This window comes from Actinia tenebrosa, unplaced genomic scaffold (genome assembly GCF_029948245.1).
Source record: "Actinia tenebrosa isolate PJP-AT-01 unplaced genomic scaffold, QUT_ActTen_1.0 PGA_scaffold15__27_contigs__length_11533743, whole genome shotgun sequence".
Taxonomy (NCBI): Eukaryota; Metazoa; Cnidaria; class Anthozoa; order Actiniaria; family Actiniidae; genus Actinia; species Actinia tenebrosa.
This window is the reverse complement of record NW_028292575.1, coordinates 5,356,909-5,378,867: the sequence shown is the minus strand read 5'-3', so window position 1 is coordinate 5,378,867 and position 21,959 is coordinate 5,356,909. Positions and strand designations below refer to the sequence as shown.

General features: G+C 39.5%; 3 protein-coding genes across 3 annotated transcripts; 2 read left to right on the top strand and 1 right to left on the bottom strand.

The window, feature by feature from the left end:
* Positions 1–7,243: 7,243 nt before the first annotated feature.
* Positions 7,244–9,480, top strand: LOC116291841 (histamine H2 receptor-like). Its single transcript, XM_031699054.2, has one exon. It carries the CDS (start codon positions 7,405–7,407, stop codon positions 8,410–8,412), a length of 1,008 nt encoding a protein of 335 aa, XP_031554914.2. The 5' UTR covers positions 7,244–7,404; the 3' UTR covers positions 8,413–9,480.
* Positions 9,481–9,599: 119 nt separating this feature from the next.
* On the top strand, positions 9,600–11,568 carry LOC148910925 (uncharacterized). Its single transcript, XM_089030297.1, has 3 exons — positions 9,600–10,142; positions 10,336–10,596; positions 10,885–11,568. The coding sequence occupies exons 1-3, from the start codon at positions 9,682–9,684 to the stop codon at positions 11,057–11,059; spliced, it is 897 nt and encodes a 298-aa protein (XP_088886423.1). The 5' UTR covers positions 9,600–9,681; the 3' UTR covers positions 11,060–11,568.
* LOC148910924 (uncharacterized) lies at positions 11,078–15,947 on the bottom strand. Its single transcript, XM_089030295.1, has 12 exons — positions 15,290–15,947; positions 15,004–15,219; positions 14,682–14,865; positions 14,327–14,540; positions 13,834–14,191; positions 13,486–13,683; positions 13,153–13,339; positions 12,362–12,610; positions 12,029–12,200; positions 11,613–11,758; positions 11,347–11,541; positions 11,078–11,276 (listed from the first exon to the last, which is right to left on the bottom strand). Exons 1-12 carry the CDS (start codon positions 15,650–15,652, stop codon positions 11,149–11,151), a joined length of 2,610 nt encoding a protein of 869 aa, XP_088886421.1. The 5' UTR covers positions 15,653–15,947; the 3' UTR covers positions 11,078–11,148.
* Positions 15,948–21,959: the final 6,012 nt, after the last annotated feature.

Here is a 21,959-nt window from a genome sequence, read left to right as displayed (position 1 = left end):
CAACACAGCCATACCTGTGAAATGGAAAGTCGCATCCTCTTACGAAGTCTATTGCGATTTAGTCCATAGTTACAACAATGGAGAAAAGTCTTCTCTTATGTCCAAGTTTCTACCCAAAGGTAATCCATTTGACCCAGTGGAATACACTCCCATTTCTTTAAGCTATGACTTGTCTAATTTGGTAGAAAGCATAAACATCACCATCAAAGTGGACGGAGAGACGGTGGATTTTAACGGACGCAAGATCAATCTTGTTTTGGAATTCATATAATGGGCCGCGTAGAGGACAAACTTAAAAGGATTTACTATGGGCCTGAAGGCTATTGGAAAGGAGCGTCGGCCATCAAGAAACTCGCGACCGCGGCCAGGGTATCAGAAGAAACGGCTAAGAACTGGCTAAGAAAACAAACCCTCTGGCAGGTTTATCTTCCCGTGCCTAAGTACATTCCCAGGCCCAGCTTTACCGTAAATACCCCTAATGAAGTTCATCAGGCGGATTTGCTTTTCTTACCGCACGACAAGGTGAGAAAAAAGACCTATAGATACGCTTTGACCGTAGTTGATATCGCAAGCAGATACAAGGACGCCGAACCCATAACCAGCAAGGATTCTGGGGAAGTCGCAGAAGCCCTAGGTAGGATTTATAAGCGCGTTTTGAAATGGCCCAAGCTGCTGCAAGTGGATGCGGGGACAGAGTTCATGGGCGTGGTCAGCAAGACCCTGAAAGACCACGACACTAAGATTAGGAGAGCTGAAGCTGAGTACCACAGGGGTCAGAGCATTGTCGAAAGATTCAATAAGACCCTGGCAGAGCGTCTCTTTGGATACCAGTATTGGAAAGAGCTGGAAGATCCCTCCAAACGCAACAGGGAATGGACTCAGAGGCTCCCCCAGGTCATCGCGGCTTTGAACAACGAGGCGGCCAGGGCTACGGGAATGAAACCCAAGGATGCCATAAAAAATAAACACGTGAAACACAAGTCCTACGTCAGAAGTTCGAGGGCGGTCGGACTGAAGGAAAAAAAGCTACCCCGCGACATAGTGGTCAGATACCTCTATCAGCCGGGGGAACTCGAAGGTGGCAGTAAGAGAGCCACGGATCCTAACTGGTCTTTGGAAACGTATGAGATTTCGAAGTCCGTCACCAAGGAAGGGCAACCCGTGTTGTATTACCTAAATGGCCAAAGTCGTGGATTTGTCATGGAAGAGCTGCTCATAGTCCCCAAAGACTCAGAGTAGCGCTGCTCCGCGCGCCCGATTGCACTCTAGGCATGTCAGTCTTACGTTACCTCTGCAATGGCCGCGCTTGTTGTTGATACGATCCACGGAGAACTGTTGATCGTCATTCGGGTCAAACCTCCATAGTAGAGGTATGTTACACTTTGCGCAGCGGGCGCCTTTCTTATAGACGTCGTCCACGCATAGGTCAAACTTTATCCCCGCATAGCGGGGATCTTTGCTCTTTTCTTCGTCGTGGCGCTTGTAGCGAAGGAGTTTCTTGGCGATATTCTCTTTGGCTATGTCTTCTGGGGTGCGGTCGTAACGCATTTGTGGCCCCCAGGCTCTTTTTAACTGCTTGGCATATTCTACGCGGCTTACGGCAGTGTAGATAAGGTTGCTCCAACACAGCCGCTGGTCTATGACCCATAAGGTTTCTTTTATGGTAAGTCCCTGCGCGCTATGGACTGTCATACAATAACCTAAGCGCCAATCGGGGTGTGAGGTAATTCTTTCTACTTTTTCTATGGGCACCCAGGCTTTATCGTGAGTTACGGCATTCTGCAGTTGGATGTCGGTGCCTGGCACCCATACGTCTCTTTTTTGCATTCGGGTGTCGTGGGGTTTATAGCAGACGGGCACGGGATATGTAGGGAATCGCTCGCGGTGTATATTCAGCAGGTCTTTCTGTATGCGTGATTGTGCTGCGCGCTTGCTGCTCAACACCAAATCCTTTGGATGCCATGCGTAAAGGAAGTCCTCGTAGGACTTCGCTCGTACACGTTTGCGCAGTATCTTGTTTTGTTCCGCGTCACTAAGGCCCCGAAGTTCTGCTTTCAGGTTTCTTATTTGATCCTTACTGCGGTAGTCGGTGTTAATTTCTTCGGAGTGGTCTACCATTTCTTTTAACCATTTATGGGGCATCTCTCCGGTTATTGGAGGAGGCTGGCAGGGGTCGCCGGCGAATATCACTTGACACTTTCCACGGAGGAATTCTACGAACTCCTGCAGGATTTCTAAAGGAACGGTGCAAATCTCATCCCAAAGTATCACCGGGGGTATGTCGTGGATGGCTTCTGGTACCCACTTTTGACCATTCCAGCGAAAGAAGCTGTGGTAGGTCTGCGCGTCGTAACCCATCTCCGTTAATTCTCTTTCCAGACGGTGCGTTGGCGTTAACACCTTTATTTTTGGAAAGAGTTCCAAGACCCTGGTAGTTTTACCACTGCCTCCCGTTCCGTAAAGGTAAGAGAAGCGTTGGTAAGAGATTGGGTCCGCAACCGACGGTAGAGGCTCCCCGGTTGGTTCCACGCTACCGTAAAGATGTTCTCCGTGATATTCTACACGGCCTCTCCATGCTTTTATCTCCTCATCTTTGACGCGCCATTGACCACTTTCTGCAAGTTCATCGGCAGTGTAGAACTCCTGCATCTTCTCTAACACTTCTGGCTTTACATACAAGGAATCCGTGGCTACGCGTGGGATGTCCTCTTTGTCAAACCGTAGCAGCATTGCTAAGAGATTGATGTGCGCATATGCTAACATGCTGGCCCGAAGATGGTAATATTGCGGGCGATGATCTTGGTAATAACACAGCGCATTCCATTGCCGTTCCCCTTGGCCTTCTATGAAATAATTCCACTTCTCTACGGACACCATGGTTCCTTGCTCATGCGCGCGTTTTATTAAGAAGCTCAACTCACCGTCGTCTGTTATCAAACGCCGTTGCATGTGTTTTTCGCCTTCTTTTGCGCCCTGTGTGAACTTTCCTATGACAACCCGCGCTGTGGGGTTGTGCTCTGGGAGCCATTGTGTGAAGGCGCTATGGCAAAGTATGGCTTCATGCGCTGTGTATTTTAAAAGCTTGCGCTCTTCGAGGAACTTCAGTAGGGGTATGGGTATCCATTCTTTCTCCTGCAGGTGCTTCCCATACCACGCGTAAATTATGGGATGTAAGTCTTTTGCTAACTCCCAGGTGGTCAGTCTGATGAACCCCGTTGCTGGGGCGTCGTAGTAACCCGGTAGTGACACCCTAAAGAATTGGGAGTCTGGATGTCCGTAACGGTCATAATACTCCTTACAATCCCCAAGGCCTTTAAAACTGGCAGGGTAGCAATGTTTCATATCCAGGGATACGTATTGATCTTCGTCGTACTCCATGTTCCACAGACCTCCATGGCCGTGTTCTACACAGGCTTTGGCTATGTCTCCGAATTCTTTTGGGGTGGGTTTCCAGCCGTTTCTTTTCTTTGCGGCCAGGAAGTCCAAACTGCGGGAGCTAAGGACCTCATCTGAAAAGTCCTCACCAAGGGTTTCGCAGGCGCTTTGGATGCGCTGGTGTTCGCTCTCGGGCCGGTAAAGAGTGCCGTCTTGCGTCATGAATTGATTTCCTTCCGAATCCATTAGCCATATGGAATTCTCGTGGATCAAATCTATGAGTGGTGACCCCTTGTAGACCTTTGTCTCCTTCTTTCTTGGAAACCTAAGTTCTCTCCATGCGTGCGCGTTGTGTTGATAGATAACAATAGGCGCTCCCCGGCCTCCATACTTTTTCGTCCCTTCGTAAATGAAACCGTCGGTGATGTCCTTCACGTGTATGCGGCGTTCTAAGGCAGTTTCTAACTTTTTGATGTTTTCGATGGAGCCTCCAGTTTTACGAGTAGAATGCTCCCATTTCCTGATGGCTTCTCTTCTTTTTGGCGTAAGCTTACCGCCCCTAGAGGAATCTTCGAAAAACTCCCTAACCAGCTTCCCGACACAGTTACCAGGATGTCGCATTGGTCGCAACTTCTTAACATCCGGCTTCTTAATCTCGTATGCACCGTAAATGACCACGGTAACCGGGTAAGCGACCTCGTAGAAGAGCATGTCTATTCCCTCAAGTGCTCCCGGTCGTGTGTGCTTATTCAAAACGAACAGGTTCTGCTTACCAGACGCTCTGATAGGATTACGACCCTTTTCTATTATCCACTCACCGTCTAAGTACTTTACGAATGTCAACTCCAAACGGTAGTCACCGGCCGGCATTCTGTTGATTATCTTTTCAGCCATTTTGTGATTCATAGTTTTGTCTGTCTTTCCCTCCATAAATGTAGCGAAGACAAAGTCAGCGTCTGAGTTATCCATCACCTGATTTCCGAGCCTGCGCACAGTTTTGTTTTGAATGTCGTTGATGGTGGCCATGTATATCTAAGGAATATTTTAACCTCCGTTTGAGTTACAGCAGCAGTAAGGACACACCGCGGGAAATCCCGTAAATCTGCTGTACCCGTCTTCGTAAATCCGCGGGTTAAACCCGTATATCTTTGGCATCAATCGCGAGTCCCCCTTACTGCTGCTATAGTAAAGGTGCACACGGACGGCCGATTCAAAATGTCAAAATTTGTTGTGTGAGTTGCGATGAGGTTTTTCAAATTTTTTGCATGAGACTATTATACAAATCCAGAGTCATGAAATATGCCTGGTGAAAAGAGCTTGTAAATTTTCTTCCTATATAAAGTTGTGTTAGATGGAATAGTGAACGTTTAGCAATAGACGACTTGCACTAAGAGGTCACGTGATCAAATCGGCCATTGTAGTTGGCATTCTACAGGATTTTAGCTATGCGAGAACGTAAAAAAAGATGGCGGACTCGGGTATTTTTTTTGGTGACAAAAGGTAAATTAGGGCACTAAATAACTATAAAAATCCCCTTTTCTTGCAAAAAATATATTCTTAGTAGATATCTAAAGTAAATTTTTGCTATTAACTAGCCTAGAAGAGAAAAAATATGGCCGGTATTTTTGCAATAGGATGTGAAGACCTACGAAGTGTTTAGTATCGTTTTGCTGGCTTCATGTGTTTATTTTTTCATGTGTTCATTTTGGTATTCCGATGAAGCAACTTGACAAATTGCAACGTATATTAAATGCAGCTGCTCGCATTACCATCAGAGCAAAGAAATTTCAACACATAACACCTATACTCAATCGTGTTCATTGGTTGAACGTTGCCAAAAGAATTGAATTCAAGCTTTTAACGGTCACATACAAAGCTATAAACGGTATCGCTCCATCCTATATAAGTGATATTCTCAAAATACACCAACCTACTCGTAAGCTAAGGAGTGCCACACAAGGAGTAATTTTAAAACAACCTCCATATCGTACTAAGTCATTGGGTGCGCGTAGCTTTGCCGTAGCAGCGCCCAGACTACTATGGAACCGTTTACCACCAGATATAAAAACATCGCAGTCTTTGGAAATATTCAAGAGAAAACTAAAAACATTTTTGTTCAATTTGTAACTTTAATCTATTTTTTTTTTCACTTGACACTTCGTCGTGGTATTTGTAAAGCGCATTGAGAGTCTATAATGCGCTATATAAAAACATATTATTATTATTATGTTTTTTCATATTCTCCTCTTTCACATCCCATAATGCCTTGCGTAACCAACCAAAAACTGTCCCAAATTGAAAGGTTTCTTAATTGAATTTATACTATACCTGCTTTTATCTGTACAATACTGATTATCAGTTTATTCCAAGTTATTTTTGCGTGTACAGATCATTAAGAGTTTTGGTCTTACAGAAAATGTATTGACTTACGAAAAATTTTTTAAAATTTACCATAAACGTCTTCAAGCTTCTATCTTTTTCTGTTTTTACTTCTTCATTATATCTTTGGATACCAAACAAGGTATTTTCGACATTTTCTGATCAGCCTTCAGCAAAATAAGTGGGTTTTACCCTCTGGTTACCCCCCAAAGACGCAAAGGATTATTGTGATGTGAAAGTCGAGAATTAACGTTTTTCGTCGATCCTTAATTTGAATTTGGTCATCCGCTTTGCTCGTAGCATATTGCTTGTGTACGGCCTACTCTTCTTCAAACTTCTTTTTTAATTTTGTTTTTAATTTTTCTTTTCATTTATTTAACTTCTAAAGAGTTGAATTCATTGACACTTTGGAGTGGTGATAACTAGCGTGGACTGCGTCGGTGTTTCTGAATAAAACAGTAGGAACTTGTAGATAAATTGGATCACCGTTAGTTTCACAAATCTTTTTACGGTGATCCAATTTATCTACAAGTTCCTACTCATTATGATATTTTGTTTCGTGATGTTTTATCATCATATTAGCGTTTTCCCTTAATTTAAATATGGTCATCCGTTTTGCTCGTAGCATACTATTGCTTGTGTACAGTCTACTCTTCTTCAAATTGCCTCTTTTATATTCTGTAACCTTTTTAAATTTTTCTTTTTATTTACTTAAAACTTCTAAAGAGTTGAATTCGGCAAAAGAAGAGCTACAGTAACGATAACCACAACGATATAATGATATATTAGATAGACAAATAAATGCATTATTATAAATTGTAAGTATATTTGGATGATTTGAACAATTTTGGACCGAATTAACCGGATTTTAGAGATATGAAATCTTTAATTCTGTCTAAAATCCCTCCCTCAAGATTTTTTTAAAATTGCAGTTTTTTGATTGACGGACGTCTTCCGTCGAATCAGCACCTCGGGGGTCGCACTTCAACGACTACTAAATTTTAATATAAAAAAAACACTCTTGTTTTTGTTCACTCATGATAGACAATCTGTCTTCTTAAGCGCTATGCCGGATGGCGAGTGAAAAAGTAGGGTTTTTTTCATCAAACGGAAGTTTTCATTACACGCACGACTTTGTTTCATAGACAGCTGTACCAACTATTTCGTCTCGTTTGGCAAATATTGGACCAGTCCATTTTTGGTAGAAATATGAGTGTGTTTGAATTAAGAACTGCCTAAAAACCCTATATTCAGTATTCGGTTTATAATTTTTTTGCAGACATCACTGATGTGTTGATTGTATTTGTATAAGACTCACGGAAACTTTCCCACTGAAACGTTTAACGTTTAACGTTTAACATCCGTGGAAAACAGACTTACATTTTTTTTTTCCCGCGAAGGACTAGCGTATCCGAAACGTCAATAAGTTTTTTTCATCTTTTCACGGTGTATAATTTACCCTTTCGTCATTACTGTTTCATTAGAAACACCGACGCAGCTCACACTAGTTTTTAGCTAGTTACCCTTTTATCATTACTGTTTCATTAGAAACACCGACGCAGCTCATGCACACTAGTTTTTAGCTAGTTATCTCTTCAGACCTGCAAGAAGAATAGAATAACCGCTAATAGAAGAACAACGAATCAAAAAATGAATTCGACGAAGGGTTTCACAGACTGTATTTTCTGGACTTCTGGTCACATCAATCCTCTCAACTACGACTCATCTAGTTTCTTTTACGTGAGTCGAGCAGTGGTTGCAATCAATTGTATTTCTTCACCTGTTTCTGCGGTTGGTAATGGTCTTGTATTCTTGACAATCATGACCACAACTTCGCTTCAAAATCCTTCAAATGTTCTTATCGCATCGCTGGCTTTATCGGACTTCCTGATTGGACTTATCGTGCAGCCGTTGTTTACAGCAATTGTTATGCGCAAAAGTCTCTTCATAAGTTGTAACTTTGAAGATGGTACAACATTTATGGGCTTCTTGTGCACTTCTATATCAGCAACGTTGATGGCAGCGGTTAGTTGCGAGCGATACATGGCCTTGTTTCTTCATCTCAGGTACAACACTCTGGTAACGACCAAAAGAGTTATCATTGCCGTTTTACTGATCTGGATCTATTGGATCACCGATACTTTGGCATTCTTTCTCGGAGGTATTGCTTTCATCTTGGGACAAGTTTTCTGTACCACAGCATGGCTCTTGTCGTCATTTGCAATTTCTCTGTCGTACTTCAAGATTTTTGGCCTTGTTCGTCACCACCACCGTCAGATTAACTCCCAGCAAGTATCAGCCGGAGATTCTAAGGCAATTGCGACCTCATCACAAACTAAGTTGGCCATCACCATGGGATATGTCATCTGGGCATCCCTACTCTGCTACATGCCTACCACGATTGTCTTTCAGTGGTTCATGTTTAGCAAGAATCCGAATTCCGCTTTATTCAACGCGTTTTATATGACAATGACAATTCAGTTTATGAGTAGTAGCTTTAATCCAGTCATCTATTGCTGGAGGAGACGGGACATTAGACTTGCTACTATTTCTATGCTTAAAAGCACATTCGGGCTCAAGCAGAACAATACCCTGAACCCAACTGGGTACTCGGCCAACACAGATAGAGAAACTAAGGAGACATCAAGGGTAGCGTAGCGCAACCGCGCCTCCCGCCTCCCGCCTCTGCATGGCATCACTTGTGAGTAGAGTTTGTTAGGTCTCTCCATGGATTCGAGGGAATTTCTTCGGTTTTCTTCTATTCGCAAAACCTAACATGCTAATATCCTATTCGATCTGTGAGTTAGCCATGCCCTGACTTTGACCAGCCCAAAGCCGGTTGTAGGGTTTGATCCATGAGAAGCATGTCCTAACTTTGATCAGCCCAGAGGTTGTCTCAGGGTTCGATCTCATGATCTGTGAGTAAGTCATGCCCTGACTTTGATCAGCCTAAAGGTTGTTACAGTGTTCGATAACTCTGAAAAAATTTAATTTAAAGAAAAATCTATTAATGTGTCTTATCACTCGGTATATATCACGGACTCAGCATTTTAAATAAAAGGACGCCTTTGACACTGATTTTGAATCAGTGCAGCTCAATTTGTAGGGATAGGCACGAAAGCAAAACTGCTTTTTGAATTAATGACATTTTCTTTAAAAATATGTTTAATTGTTAAAGACTGTATTGACGTCTTTGGGATAGCCAAAGATAATCAAAATACTAATAAGTTTATTGATATTCTGCTATAAAGACAAAGGTTGCCGCTTTCTCTCGTATATACGAGTCATAAAAAAAGGATAGTTAATGTTTACTAATAAATTGTACAACTACTCTCATTGGTTTAGCGTTCTTATATCATAATGTTATTTATCTTTAAGATAAAGGATTCTGCTTTCTCTCGTATACACTTATTTCAATAAAGTTAGTCACCAAAAACCTAGAAAGCTGAGATCACTGAGCATCATGGGAAACTTTTCATATCACAAAAGCATATATATACAAAGCTTTTTTAATACAAACTTCAGCTCGATGATGCTCAGAAGAGGTGAGACTGTAACCGGTAAAAGATTCGCAAATCCATGAACAGTTATCAAGCGGTTGAACGTGTAAAACGAATCTACCCACAATCCTTGTCGGCCTCAGCTTTATAGCTTTTCAGGTGACTAACTTTATTGAAATAAGTGTATACGAGTCATAAAGAAACAGGAAAGTTCATACTTACTAATAAATTGCACAACTACTCTCATTGGTTTAGCGTCATTATATCTGTTTATTCTTAATTATAAGTGACTTACATTTAATTGCAAAGCACTAGCCAAAATACTTAAAGTGCACCTACACCCTATTTTTTTAATATTCTTAACTGTTTGTACGGAACTTTTTAAAATGTTTTGTGGTATTTCGGTCACATTTGAAAAAAAAATTGAATGCGAAAAATTGTTTTAAAAATACGAAATGCGTGGTCCATTACCGCAGAATCAAAGCGGGAGTCTGGGTCCGAGTGTGACGTCACCCCAGGCCATGACTTGTTGCTTGGTGCACGAAAGTTAGTAAACAGATCGAGTACTTTTGAAACACAAGAGATTTTTGAAGACAAATTCGTGAAGATGGACTCTGATAACTCTGATCTAGAGACATCTTTTGACTTACAAGATGAATACGATGTTGAGGACGAATGTTTTGACTGTTCTGAGCAGTCCGATTCAGGAGAATATTTGTCAGTCGAAGGAAATGATGATACCTCTGAGTGGTACGAAGGGCATCATTCAGGAGAACCTCTGGCAGACGAAGAATGGACGAGACAGTATGAAAATACTGAACGAGAAAATGCCAAGATTGAGGAAATGCTTCACAAACGATTGACTGCCGTTAGCGTAGTAAGCGAATGGTGAGTTTTCTGTGCTATTGAAACATAAAAGCGCCCCGTGAATTTATAATGCGAGAGCGGTTTCGCCAAACCGTAAACAATGTTTTTGAATGAGCTCGAGGATGACACTAACCAAGATTGCGACTTTTGTAAGCTTTACAGTTTCTTGTTACGTGTACATTGAACATTCGTGTTTTTACTGTTTGTTTTGAAGGTGCAAGTGTGGCAATTGCTCTACTGAGATGCTAGTAAATATAAGCGAATGCTATTGCTGCAAAGAACTCGACGGATGCGACGAAGCTCTCCATTCTCAAGAAGTCCTTCAAGACCTTGATGAAAATGCCGAGCTGAACTGCATAACCGAACATCCTGGCTTCTCAGCAGTATGTCTCCAAAAATGGAGTCTTAAGCTAGCAGCTGATAAGTACAAAACCAGAGATCGGAAAAGATATCAACAATCAGGATCAGAGGAAAGGTAAGCTGAATTTGTGGCTTCTTTATGTACACATTATACTTTAACCAAAGAAATTATGAAAAAACCTTATCAATAAAAAGTTAAATATGCCAAAAATATTTTTATAAAGCAGTTTGTCCTTCTCGACATTAATTCCAAGGATTGCATGGGATATGATAATTTTTGCAGTGAACCAACCCCCAAACTCATGAAATTACCTTAATAAATCAAACTATTTTATATTCATTAGTTATTGATCATAATTTTGTTGTAATCACACACTAAACTGATTCATTATTGACATTCCAGCTTCCTTCGTAGCATTGCATATAGGGAGTTCACAAGACTAGTGCATGGGTATTTGGGATACAAGAGACGAATTCCACTACCAGCCTGTGCTTACACACGCATCAGAGAATGTTTCAGAATTTCTGAAGATGAACTACACAGTGGGTTTGAAATGGATCTTGAGCCTTTAGTTTGACTGCACAATGACAAGATATAAAAATAAAAAGTATTTAATACAAATTTTGTAGATGAAACAATTTAGTGTTTTAATAGTCGATGTTTTTTTTAATTTCTTTGGTTTTTTGGACAGTCAATGACATTCTTGTGTCCTTTCATAGGATTTTTGCATAGGCTGCAATGTGGGGCTCTCTTGGCATGTTCTCTACTTGTTAGTTGGTTTTGTTCAGGGACATCTAAAGAAAAAATATTAAAAATGTATAAGTAATATAAAATTTATAAATTTAGCTAAGATGTAAAAAGTACCTGCACAAGTAGGAGGAACATCCTCAACCACAATGCTTTTCCTGTGCAAGTGCTTTTGAAGAGCCTCCTCTCTTGGCTGCTTCTCCAGCATTGAATTCATTGGTGCTGGGGTCATCTGTCTTAATTCATCTTGTGCAGCAGTCAAGTCTTCTTTTGATGAATTCATGAACGTCTGGAAAATTTCTTCCACGTAACCTATAATAAAAATTGAGTTTAAAATTATGAGTGACAAAAATGTAACCCTTGAAGCACAACACATAGCCTACCATAGTCTGGTTTTACTCTGACATCCCTTATCGTGGCTTCTCCATTTTTGAACTTGGGATAAACCACCTTTTGTCTGTTGTTGCCTCCCGTTGTTTCTACCTCTCTCCGAAGATTAAGGTTGAAATGCATAGCAGCAAGAATGTGTCTGAAAAGAAAATATCCAAATTTTAAACATATGCAGTTGGATTTGACAGGGTTTTACCTTTGGGGTTCATTGGACTCCCAAGTTATCTAAAATTGAATCCTATGGCATATATGTTTTTCAAACTCTCTTTATTTCAAAGATATTTTCGTGTCTCTAGAAAGCAATCTATTTTTGTTTGGGCGTCCTATTCATATTTTTTTTACATATATAACCCAAATTTGGTGATCTTATTTATCAATCAGGTTTCTCGCTAAAATTCTAAATACAAACCGGCAATACATTCCAACATATGAATATGCAATCATTTTGGGAGCAAACTGATTGATGAGGGAATGGAATCCTTCCAAGCAACTGGTCTGCGCCCAAGGGGAAGCTTGCTGGATACCCTTTTTCAGAGAATCTTTTGTCAAGGCTTTACAAATTTTTTCATACACCTCTGACCCTAAAGAAAAAAAGGTAGCTTAGAAAGTGTTTTAAATTTTGAGATTAATAATCTTACACTCCTGCTTACTTCTTGGGTGAGAACTTTACACAAGATGACAATAGTTTAGTTTGGACTTTATGAAACTTAAAGCCAAATAGAATACATTATGCAAAATGTACCTTTAGATAACCAACATCTGGGTTGAAGTATCCCATGATTGCACTTGTTAAAAATTGGATCATCTAGGCTATTGTGAACATTCACTATGTGACTGAGAAAAGATTTAAACTTTGCCCAGATCACAGTACCAGAACCATTTGAAGTAGATGTGGCACTCCAGTACAGATGCCTCTCACAGGGCTTTATCCACTCCTTTACTTCTTCATAATGCTTTTCTTTAGAAATTTTTGTGAGGACTTTCCTGATTTCTGAAATGCATAAAATTAATCTACATGTAGTGGTAGTGCACATGTATTCAAATCTAATAAGCCTAAAGCGAGATGATATTTTACCCCCGACTCTATGCCATAATAGTTTTTAAAATTCTTTCACATCAAAACTTTTGATTCCTTAGAGAATACAGGAACAATAGTCATAGTTAGTGAACATAAACAAAGTGAAAAGGACTATAGTCTAGTAACGGGTGGTAAAAAATCATCTTGCTTCAGGATTATATATAAACTTTTCATGCGTCGGGGCAAGTATGCTCTATATCTACTCATTGCAATAACGGTTTCATAATAATAAATCACTGACAGGTTTAATATTACAGTGCGGCTAATGAAACCGTGGCCAATTGTATAAAATTGACCGGTAAGAATTTCGAACTTAATGCTACCATATGATTGGCTAATAATTCTAGTTTATCAAGTTACCCTGGATATAGTAATCACACTAACTATTCTGCATATACTGTATATTGGTCATTTGCATACAAATCAAAGCAATAATGAAGTCACTCATAACTCACTTTTCTTAAGGTGCCATAAATCAAAGTAGTGGACAATGTTTGTCAACACCTTCTTCATGTGACAAGCAATACCAGTGTGTCGGTCAGATATAAATGTTAAGATCACAATCCCATATCCTATTAGGTAATCCATGCATTGTTTGAAGCCTTCAAACTCCATTGCAGGACTATTTCCCACTTGGTTCCTCTGCGGGCAATGAAATAAAAAATATTTGTTTGCTGAAACAAAATTTGTGGTTCATGAAAAATAAAGATGGCAGTAATTGATATTAACTGCTATTTTTATTATAGATGGTTCAAAAGAGAGTCCTACTGATAAAGTTCATGTCTCACCTGAATTAATGCAAAATGTATAATCATGGGGACAGTGCAACAAAACATGGTATATGCACCATATTTTGCACTGTGCCCCATGCTGTCATGCCGTCCATCACCTGCTAGTACAACACCACTGCCCATGGACTTTATGTTGTCAAGCATCTTCTTCTGGTAGCTTTTCCAGTACATATGTATTGCAGGGAACAGCTTGGTCTGCAAATAAAATACAAAATCCATATAATGCTATTTCTTCTCCATCTTCGATCAGAAGATGCATTTGTTTGTTTATCTTAACTGATTGTACCATTATCATTATAAACTACCTATGACAAACATAGTACAATATATAATACCAACACTCACTCTTTGATGTTTAAAGAACGTAGTCATCGACACACAACCAAGACCCATGTGTGCAAAGATTTTTGATATTTTGGAGATTGATCCCCCAGCCAAAAGGATTGCCATGCAAAGGAGAAAGTTCCCTGCTGGTACACCCCAACCTGGTATCACTGGTTGACTGTGCCAGACATTTTCCCTCTTTAGACACTTTGGGTTGCTGCAGGCAGTTTTTATTACAACTTCTGTCCCAACTTGGCTCACTTCTACCAGGGGGTTATCACTTTTGCAACAGTGACAAAACTTGAACAGCAATAACAGCTGGGACAGAAAAACAATGAACTTTGGCTCTGATCGCAGATTGGTGTCATTCAATTGAACCCTGAAATAAGTATATGTGATATGTGTTAAAAATATTAAATGGGTATATTAGCAGTATCATGAAGTGCAGCTACATTATGTTGTACATGGCATTAGTAAACATGAACATTATAAAGTAGAGAGGGGAAAAACACACCTGTGAGCTGAATTTTCTATATCATCCTCAGATTCATTTGCTGACTCCTCTGACTGTGTTTCATAGCTGTCATCTGGTTCTTCTTCTGTTACTTCCTCCTCGCTTTGGTCATCACTGTCGTAATCCCACTCTGAATCAGTTACACTTTCTTCTTGAGGAACTGAGTCACCCACTGTCCGAGTTGCCTTGTTTTTCGTTTTGTTATTCTTAAGGCCTGATAATAATAATATTTATAAAGATTTCAAGTATTAGGTTCACAAATACATATTAGTATAATATATCCTTCTAGGAACCCTAAGAATGTTTGTCACTTATAAAATCACACATACTTATAAGGACTAGCTACATTACTTACGTCTTGTAAGCCTTCTGCATTCAAGCTTCCTTTTCCTCAGGTGTGATCTCAGGGATATTACTTGGTTTCTCAGCAGTCTCCTTTCTTTTTGCCATTTGGCTTCACCAGTCGTAGGGTCTCTAGTACTCGATGTCTCCTCCGTTTCCATGAAATCGACATTTTCGTCCTCCCTGTTCTCGGCACTCTGGTGAAAGAAAATCGATAGTCGATTGAGCTACACTGTATTATGTAAACAATCATCCTTACTCTACCATAAACAATGACTCGTGTTCAAAACATATGAGTAATAAAGCCCATAAGACTAAGTTGTAATAATAATCACCGTAATATCTTCAGTATTAGAGACAGGAGCAACTTCTAAAACCTCTTCTCTTTGTGCCACAGGCAAGAGCATAGGCTCAGGCTCGCTGACTGGTTCAGTTGTACCAGGGTCTTCGACAGTGGCGTCATCATGATGATCTTGATGTGCAGTACTACTGGGGACGCTTTTAGAAGCAGCAGTCGACACGGTGGCATTTTTTAATGATTCTCTTAAAGTCTATCACGAAAAATACACTTTATTAGTTTCATAAGAAGGTTGCAGTAAATGTTTTAGCTGAGTTTTTTACCTTTCTTCGATTGCGATATGTTTGCTGTTTCTTTGGCGAGTCTAGTTGACCAGCATGTAGCGTGGGGTAAACATTCACTCCAAAACTGTCTCGTTTCAGTCGAGGGATGGCCGGTTTTCCCAAGGTAGCAAGAGTTGTAAATCTTCGCTCAAATGATTCTACTCTAAAATGCACAGAACATATGCACGAGTTCCTTGTAGGCTCCCACTTTGCACGCTTCACCTTTACAAACTTTATCCATCTAGTCCTTCGCTTCTTGGCCTCGGGTCTTTCATCATTAAAATACGGAATACTATGAAGGGCAATCCCTTCAGGAATATTTGGAACGTTGCTACATCCCCAAACTACACATTTGTTGGGCATTTTAGCGTTTGGAAATAAAACGTATTTAAGAAATTTGATAAAAGCAAGCGAATAGTCTAGAAAAATCTGTATAGAATCTGTGGTAATCTTTGGTTGTGTTGGCCTGTGGTGACGTCACACACCGCTCGCCCCAATCTCCTCTGTAATTACGGCCATGGTTCACTTACTTCGGCTAAAATGGTCAATTTTTCAATCTTTGACAGAGCACCAAAAATTCCCGTTTTGATGGATCTAAAAAATTTTTCCACAAATCTGCTTTTTGTGCCTTAAAGTTTTACTCCAGATCAGAAAAAAATAGGGTGTAGGTGCACTTTAATGGTTTGGTCCGCAAAACAGAGCGTGGTGCAACTAAGTGCGGCCCGAAAAACAGTGGAAAACATGCGAAACTGATATATAAATTAACGTAAATTTTATTTCCTTTCCTTTCCTTTCCTTTCATTCCTTTCCATGGTGAACTGGACCGGGCCGAGGTTGTGAAAACTTGTAACGAGTTTGGACGCGCGCTGAGTCATGAGACTTGGTTGTTTTACTTCTTAGTAGGCAAGGAGGTTTTGGCTTTTGAATCGATTAACATTTACTTGGGTTATCTTTCTATTTTTCAAGAGAGTTTGCTATGCTTTCTGCCATATTGAAACATTTTCTTTCCCTAAAATTGTCAGCAGTTATCCTATTCGTTACAAGTTTTTCCTGCAACCTCAGAGAGGCCAATAGCAGTGGTTGAGAAAGACAGTTTTGAAAATGGGAGCTAAAGACATTGTTAGAATGTTGTTATCTTCAATCAAACTTCATATTGTCTTTTGTGCGGGATCCCTGTGTTTTTAAGCGTTCTGGGCTTCCTTTGCCAAAGGCTAGGTTTCTATGGTAATATTCAAGATGGTGGACAGTTTCAAGTGTTTCTTCGCTTATATCTGCAAGTTTTGTTCCACATTCTTGACATTTTAAAGCTTTAAATGGCGAAAAAATCACCAAAAGAAATCTATGTTCACTTCCAAACAAGGTAAGCTTACCAAAAATATGTATGTAGAGCTGATGGCCACAAGAACGACACTTTTATTTGGGAAATACTAGAACATTAATTACAATTACTTATTATTTTGGCATCCATGGCCAGCCATCGTTCTTTATCGCAGACCAGAAAAAACGCATGCTTAGTAGCTGGAAAAAGAATGGCGACGAAATAGCCCAGCGTATGCGTCGTACCCACGTGACACTACGTCACTTATGCTTGATTAATAAATAGTCTAGCTATAGTATATTGATAGTTTTTCTTGCATGCTTATTGATTGAAATTAATGTAAATTGAGATGTATCAGCTATAATAACTGCTTTGCTAATGTAGGCAGCATTAATGAGTGAAGACTAGATACATCAGACAAAAATGAGAACGCGGCGTTCATAATAGGCTAGACCTTGGATGACCGATATTAAAAGTACCTTTTTGCATGGACCTTTTATCATGGCTAGACTTGGCGCGCATGATTATGAAACGGGTGTTCAAGCTTTTAGTAGACGCGTAAGATCAATGCTTATCCAATCAAAATGCTCGGACACGGTATCGTCACGGTCACGCCACAGCACGTAAAACCGTGGAACTTTAAATTTCTACAATATTTGTTGTGGCTGTTTATGAGATGCTTGCACACCAGTTCAGCGATTCTTTATTGAAAATGGGTGATTTACTATTTCATTGAAATATCTCTCAGTTTACTTTTGAAATTAGCATTTCTTAAATTATATTGATTGTTGATTCTCTCTTCGTTGATTCTCTCCTGTGCTTCGACTTCGAGGGGTTTTATTCTGGTTTTTCCTCCCTTCGCAAAAATAAACTTCTAAATTCCAATTGGAATCTAGTGTAAAAAACTGAGATCCACCCTGTTAAAACGTTAGTGGTCAATTTCCATTGATTTATTTCTTTAATTTATTTTAGTTTCGTTTCACTTTTTATTTTGATGCGAAATCAAAGGAAATAAGGGAATGTTTGTGTGGGAGTTGGACACTGTTTCTGTATTTAAGCACAGCGTGAGAAATCACATTTGTTCATGGAGGAATGCCATGCAATGACGTCGCTTCCCAAGAACTGAGAGCTTATCGCCGAATGATGGTGGTAGCACAGAGCAAGATAGCCTTTGCCGCTAACCTCTCTCTTGTCATTCCCACAAGAATGAAGACAAAAACGATCATTCAAAAACTAAAAACGAGATTAGGTTTTGAATAGAATTTTATAGCGGCATGACATCACCGATGCAACTGGCGTGATTCTCAAGCAAGTACAATCCAGAACTGAATTGATATATGTTGATAACTATAAGAAAACGCTTCTGGACGCGCGCCATTGAAAACTGAGTAATTTTTGAGGTACAAGTTTGGAAAACTTATACTTTAACTACAATGAAAAAGAAATCAAGGTTAATGCGTGGAAAACTGAAAAGGCAAGGAAGAAAATGAATAAAAACGAGAGAAAATAAAAAAATAAAAATAAGGGCAATGCAAAGGTACAAAAATATGTAGTCTAGAGGTACTGCTATTGATCAACTCGACCTTCCTGTAAAACTACATGAACATAAAGTAAATAGGATTTGCACCATATGTGCTTTATAGAACATTTCCGTTTAATGTTGCTGCCTCGCTGAGCTAGGGTAAAAGGGTTCCACTCTGTCAACGGGAACAGCTTAACTTGCATCACTAGTTAGTGTCGCTTTTAAAACCATTTATTTTGATTTTTGTTTTGATTTCCTTTTCGTTTTTGCACATGTTCAACAGTAAAAACAACGTAGAGGTACGCATTGTGTCAAAAGCGAGCCACAGTAGTAATGGAGAATGAATATCGAAAGAAAAAATATCATTCGTTTCCAGCACTTCGTCCTGTCTAACTTCTTGTGTATTTTCTTGCCAGATTAATTTTTAATTTTAGGTAATTTCGTTAAAGATTTACAACTCCCAGCCACATTCTCGTTTTCTTTATCCTATCTGTGATAGTTCTCTGTCTTTTAGTTAATGCAGGTTTTGAACTTGGGAGTAAAATAGGGAGACCACACGCATCGCCTTGGCCTTGTACGGAGCCTTATCAACAGGTCCTAAACTCCTATCATTTAAGTTTACACATTGTTGGGACGCAAGTTTACACCTTGTGTGGTCTAGAAAAGATATCTCTATTTTATATTTTAGATAGTATTTTGAAATCCTAAAAACTCATGGAACAGTTTTTCTGAAATTTTTCAGTTATAGAAAACCTTTCCTTCTTGCCATGAAAATCGTTTGAGAGTTGAGGCATGTTGTAGCGAGTCTAGGCCAGACGATGTGTGGCCGAAGCTTAGTTATATCTCGTACGATAAAAAGCCATTATGCTGAGAAAAAGCATTATTAATCCAACCTCACATTTTTTCACAAAGAAAACTGTTACATTTTTATCGTTTTTTCATTATTTTATTTTAAATACTCCGTGCATCTCATCATTACTTCTGTACAAGATTTGTTTTTACAGCGACATGAAAAACAACTGCTTAATCCTACGCGAAAGAACAGGGTAAATAAACTACGGCTTTTCAATGTCTGACAGAAATATTTTTATTGTTCTAATGCCCCCTAATCTGAGTTTAAACTTCCTGTGACCAGCGTACTGAAAGATGTCGCGTAGGCATTTTACGTGACGCAGAATGAGTAATACCGAATACTTCAGTGTACGAATTAAAAACGTTAAAATAATCCATGTAGCCCTCAGCATGGCTTTGTCTTCACTAGTAACCTTGATATTTCAATAAAGCGTGGTCATTCATACCTCTTCATACTAATCATTTTATAAGGGGTTATAGTAATTGTTTTTCACTGTGGTAGGTAGGTATTTTCTTGTTACGGTCCACGTCATAGAAACGTCATATTCCGATATATTCCTTGAGCCAAAAGGTCACAATTACCAGCACAATAGCGTAGGCAGACACTTCACGCTTGAGTCCGCTTGCTCGTGGGTTATCAATTGAAATATCAAGTGATTTGCATTTAGTAGTCAGAGTAAGAGAGACCCGACCATGATAAGACATCACTTGTCAAGGAGTGCTACCTAATGAATGACCGCAGGAAGTAAGAGTTTGCGAAGTAAGCGTGGAAACCACATTTTCGACATTTAAAAAGTATGGTCAAAGGGCCAGTGAGTTCAGAAAACATGTTGGAGAAAGGAAAATCTGTTGATGCGGCTAAAACAGACGCTGGATTTGCTAGCACCTTGGACGAATTATCACAACACATTTCTTGTATCTCGCTAGAAAACCAAGGACAAAATCATAAGGAATCGGACAGTAGAAAGAGGATTTCGGCCTCAGATTCGGAATTCAGTGATCGAAGCTCAATGGCTTCGGTAAATTCGGTAAAATGGAACCCTTGTATTATGGAAGAAATTTGTAATGAGTTGAACAATAACGCAGTCGGCACAAGTGTCATCGAACGTGGAAATAGAGCGAAATTACGGCGATCCAACAGCACTCTACCGAGAAATCGAAGATCAGGAAGGACTGTGAGTGACCCTGTAAGGTCTGTAATACCTAAAGTTTGTAGCACAGTGGTGCGAAGTTTTAGTTTAAATAGACAACCTATATCTATTGGACACACGGAGTCATTCTGGGAAGATGGCTGTAAGACCACAGACTTATGCTGTACCGAGCTTTAGCTTCAATAAGTGAAGGTTTTGTGGGGTTATAAAGTCTTACTTGACTTCTGAAGTAAATGTCATGAGAATAATTCGCCAACAAGGCATAAGGCTGTGGATTGTCAGGTTCACTCACAGATGGTTGACGAGATAATCCCAACCATGGTTTCTAACATCAAGTCACATCAAGGGGCCACAAGGCAATTTATTTAATATGCAAGCCAACTAAAAAGATTTAGGAAGAAGTTCCACAGTTCTGTACAGTTCTAGTTCAATAACAAAACAACTACAACGCTAGCTTTAGGACTTAGAATATGGCTATGGACGAAAAGTAATCTTCCTGCGAAAATTGAATGCGCTTTTCACCCTCCTAGTTGCCTACGAAATTCTTTCTATAACTAAGAAATCAGAAGCCGTAGTCAGAAAGTTTTAACAAGAAGCGACGTAAGGAGAGACGTGTTTTGGTTCTGCTATTACTTATTGAATAACAAGGTATTCAATAAATCCTCCGGTTCAAATAAAAGTACTTAAGTACGGTATTGTTTTGCACAAGTAAAGCTCTACGATACAGGAAAACAACGTCTGTCTGCGGTACGTAAAAAACAAAGTTAAAGTTTTTTCCCACAAGGAATGTCAACGGGAACTGCCTGGAATACTCAGGAACAAGAATGCAGTTTAAAAGGAACAAACTCATTTGGTGTCAAATTTGAGGCTATGCGTCTGTGAAAAGACCTAAGAGAGACCGACCAGAAAGCCTAAACAACACAAGGAACTATTAACTATTGTGTCCCTATTTAAACACTAAATCGCCATTTCTATAATCGGCATGTTTGAAGTATCGTCGGCGTAGCCATGCGATCTTTTGAAACCAAACCAAAACGAGAGAGACAGTAAGAAAGAAAGCAAATTATGATAATTGGTCTGTAGCGATTGCTCTATTCTTTTTGTTTTATAATGTCAATTAAATTATCATTTTCTTTAGCCGTCATGCTGAGCTCCAAAGTGTTTGTTTTGATAAAGGAACGCGCCATGTAGGAACCAGATTAGCAAGTTCAAGGTTACTAGTATTCAGACTGCAGCTCAGCCAGAGGCACAACGATTTTTTCAAGAATCAATTGCCCGTTTTTTCCACTTTTTATCAGCTTTTTAAAACCAAAATTTATGCTAGAGAACAACAGTCGTTGCTGAAAATTTGTAGAACAATCGCAAAGATCTTTCCTCCGTTTAACAGGTCCAATATCGCTACGACTTTGTAAATAGAAACTAAGCTGAATTTCTCAAAACTGGTCCGAAGTTTCAAGTCTGTGACAAAAATTTATATGGGAATTTTAGTTCCAATCGAGTTACGAAAACTAGGCAGTATTTTTTCCCTAAAAAATTAACGCATAACTTTTAAAGACAAAGTTTTCTCTTTGATTCTAGAGAATTCGTTTTAAAAGCAATCTTGTGCAAGTGTTTTTAGATTGTTTAAACAAAGTGTAAGGCTTGGGAAGACTTTCTTTAAGATTGAAAAGATTATTTTATACTTCGCATAAGAGTGAAAAGTGAAGTGTTAACAAGGTGTAAAGGCGATAGCTTCTTTAATCCTTTTAGCGGGCTGTTAAATTTTTTTCGCCTATATATACTTTCGTTTTCTTTTTTAAAATCAGATCATTAAAAAAACTACATTTG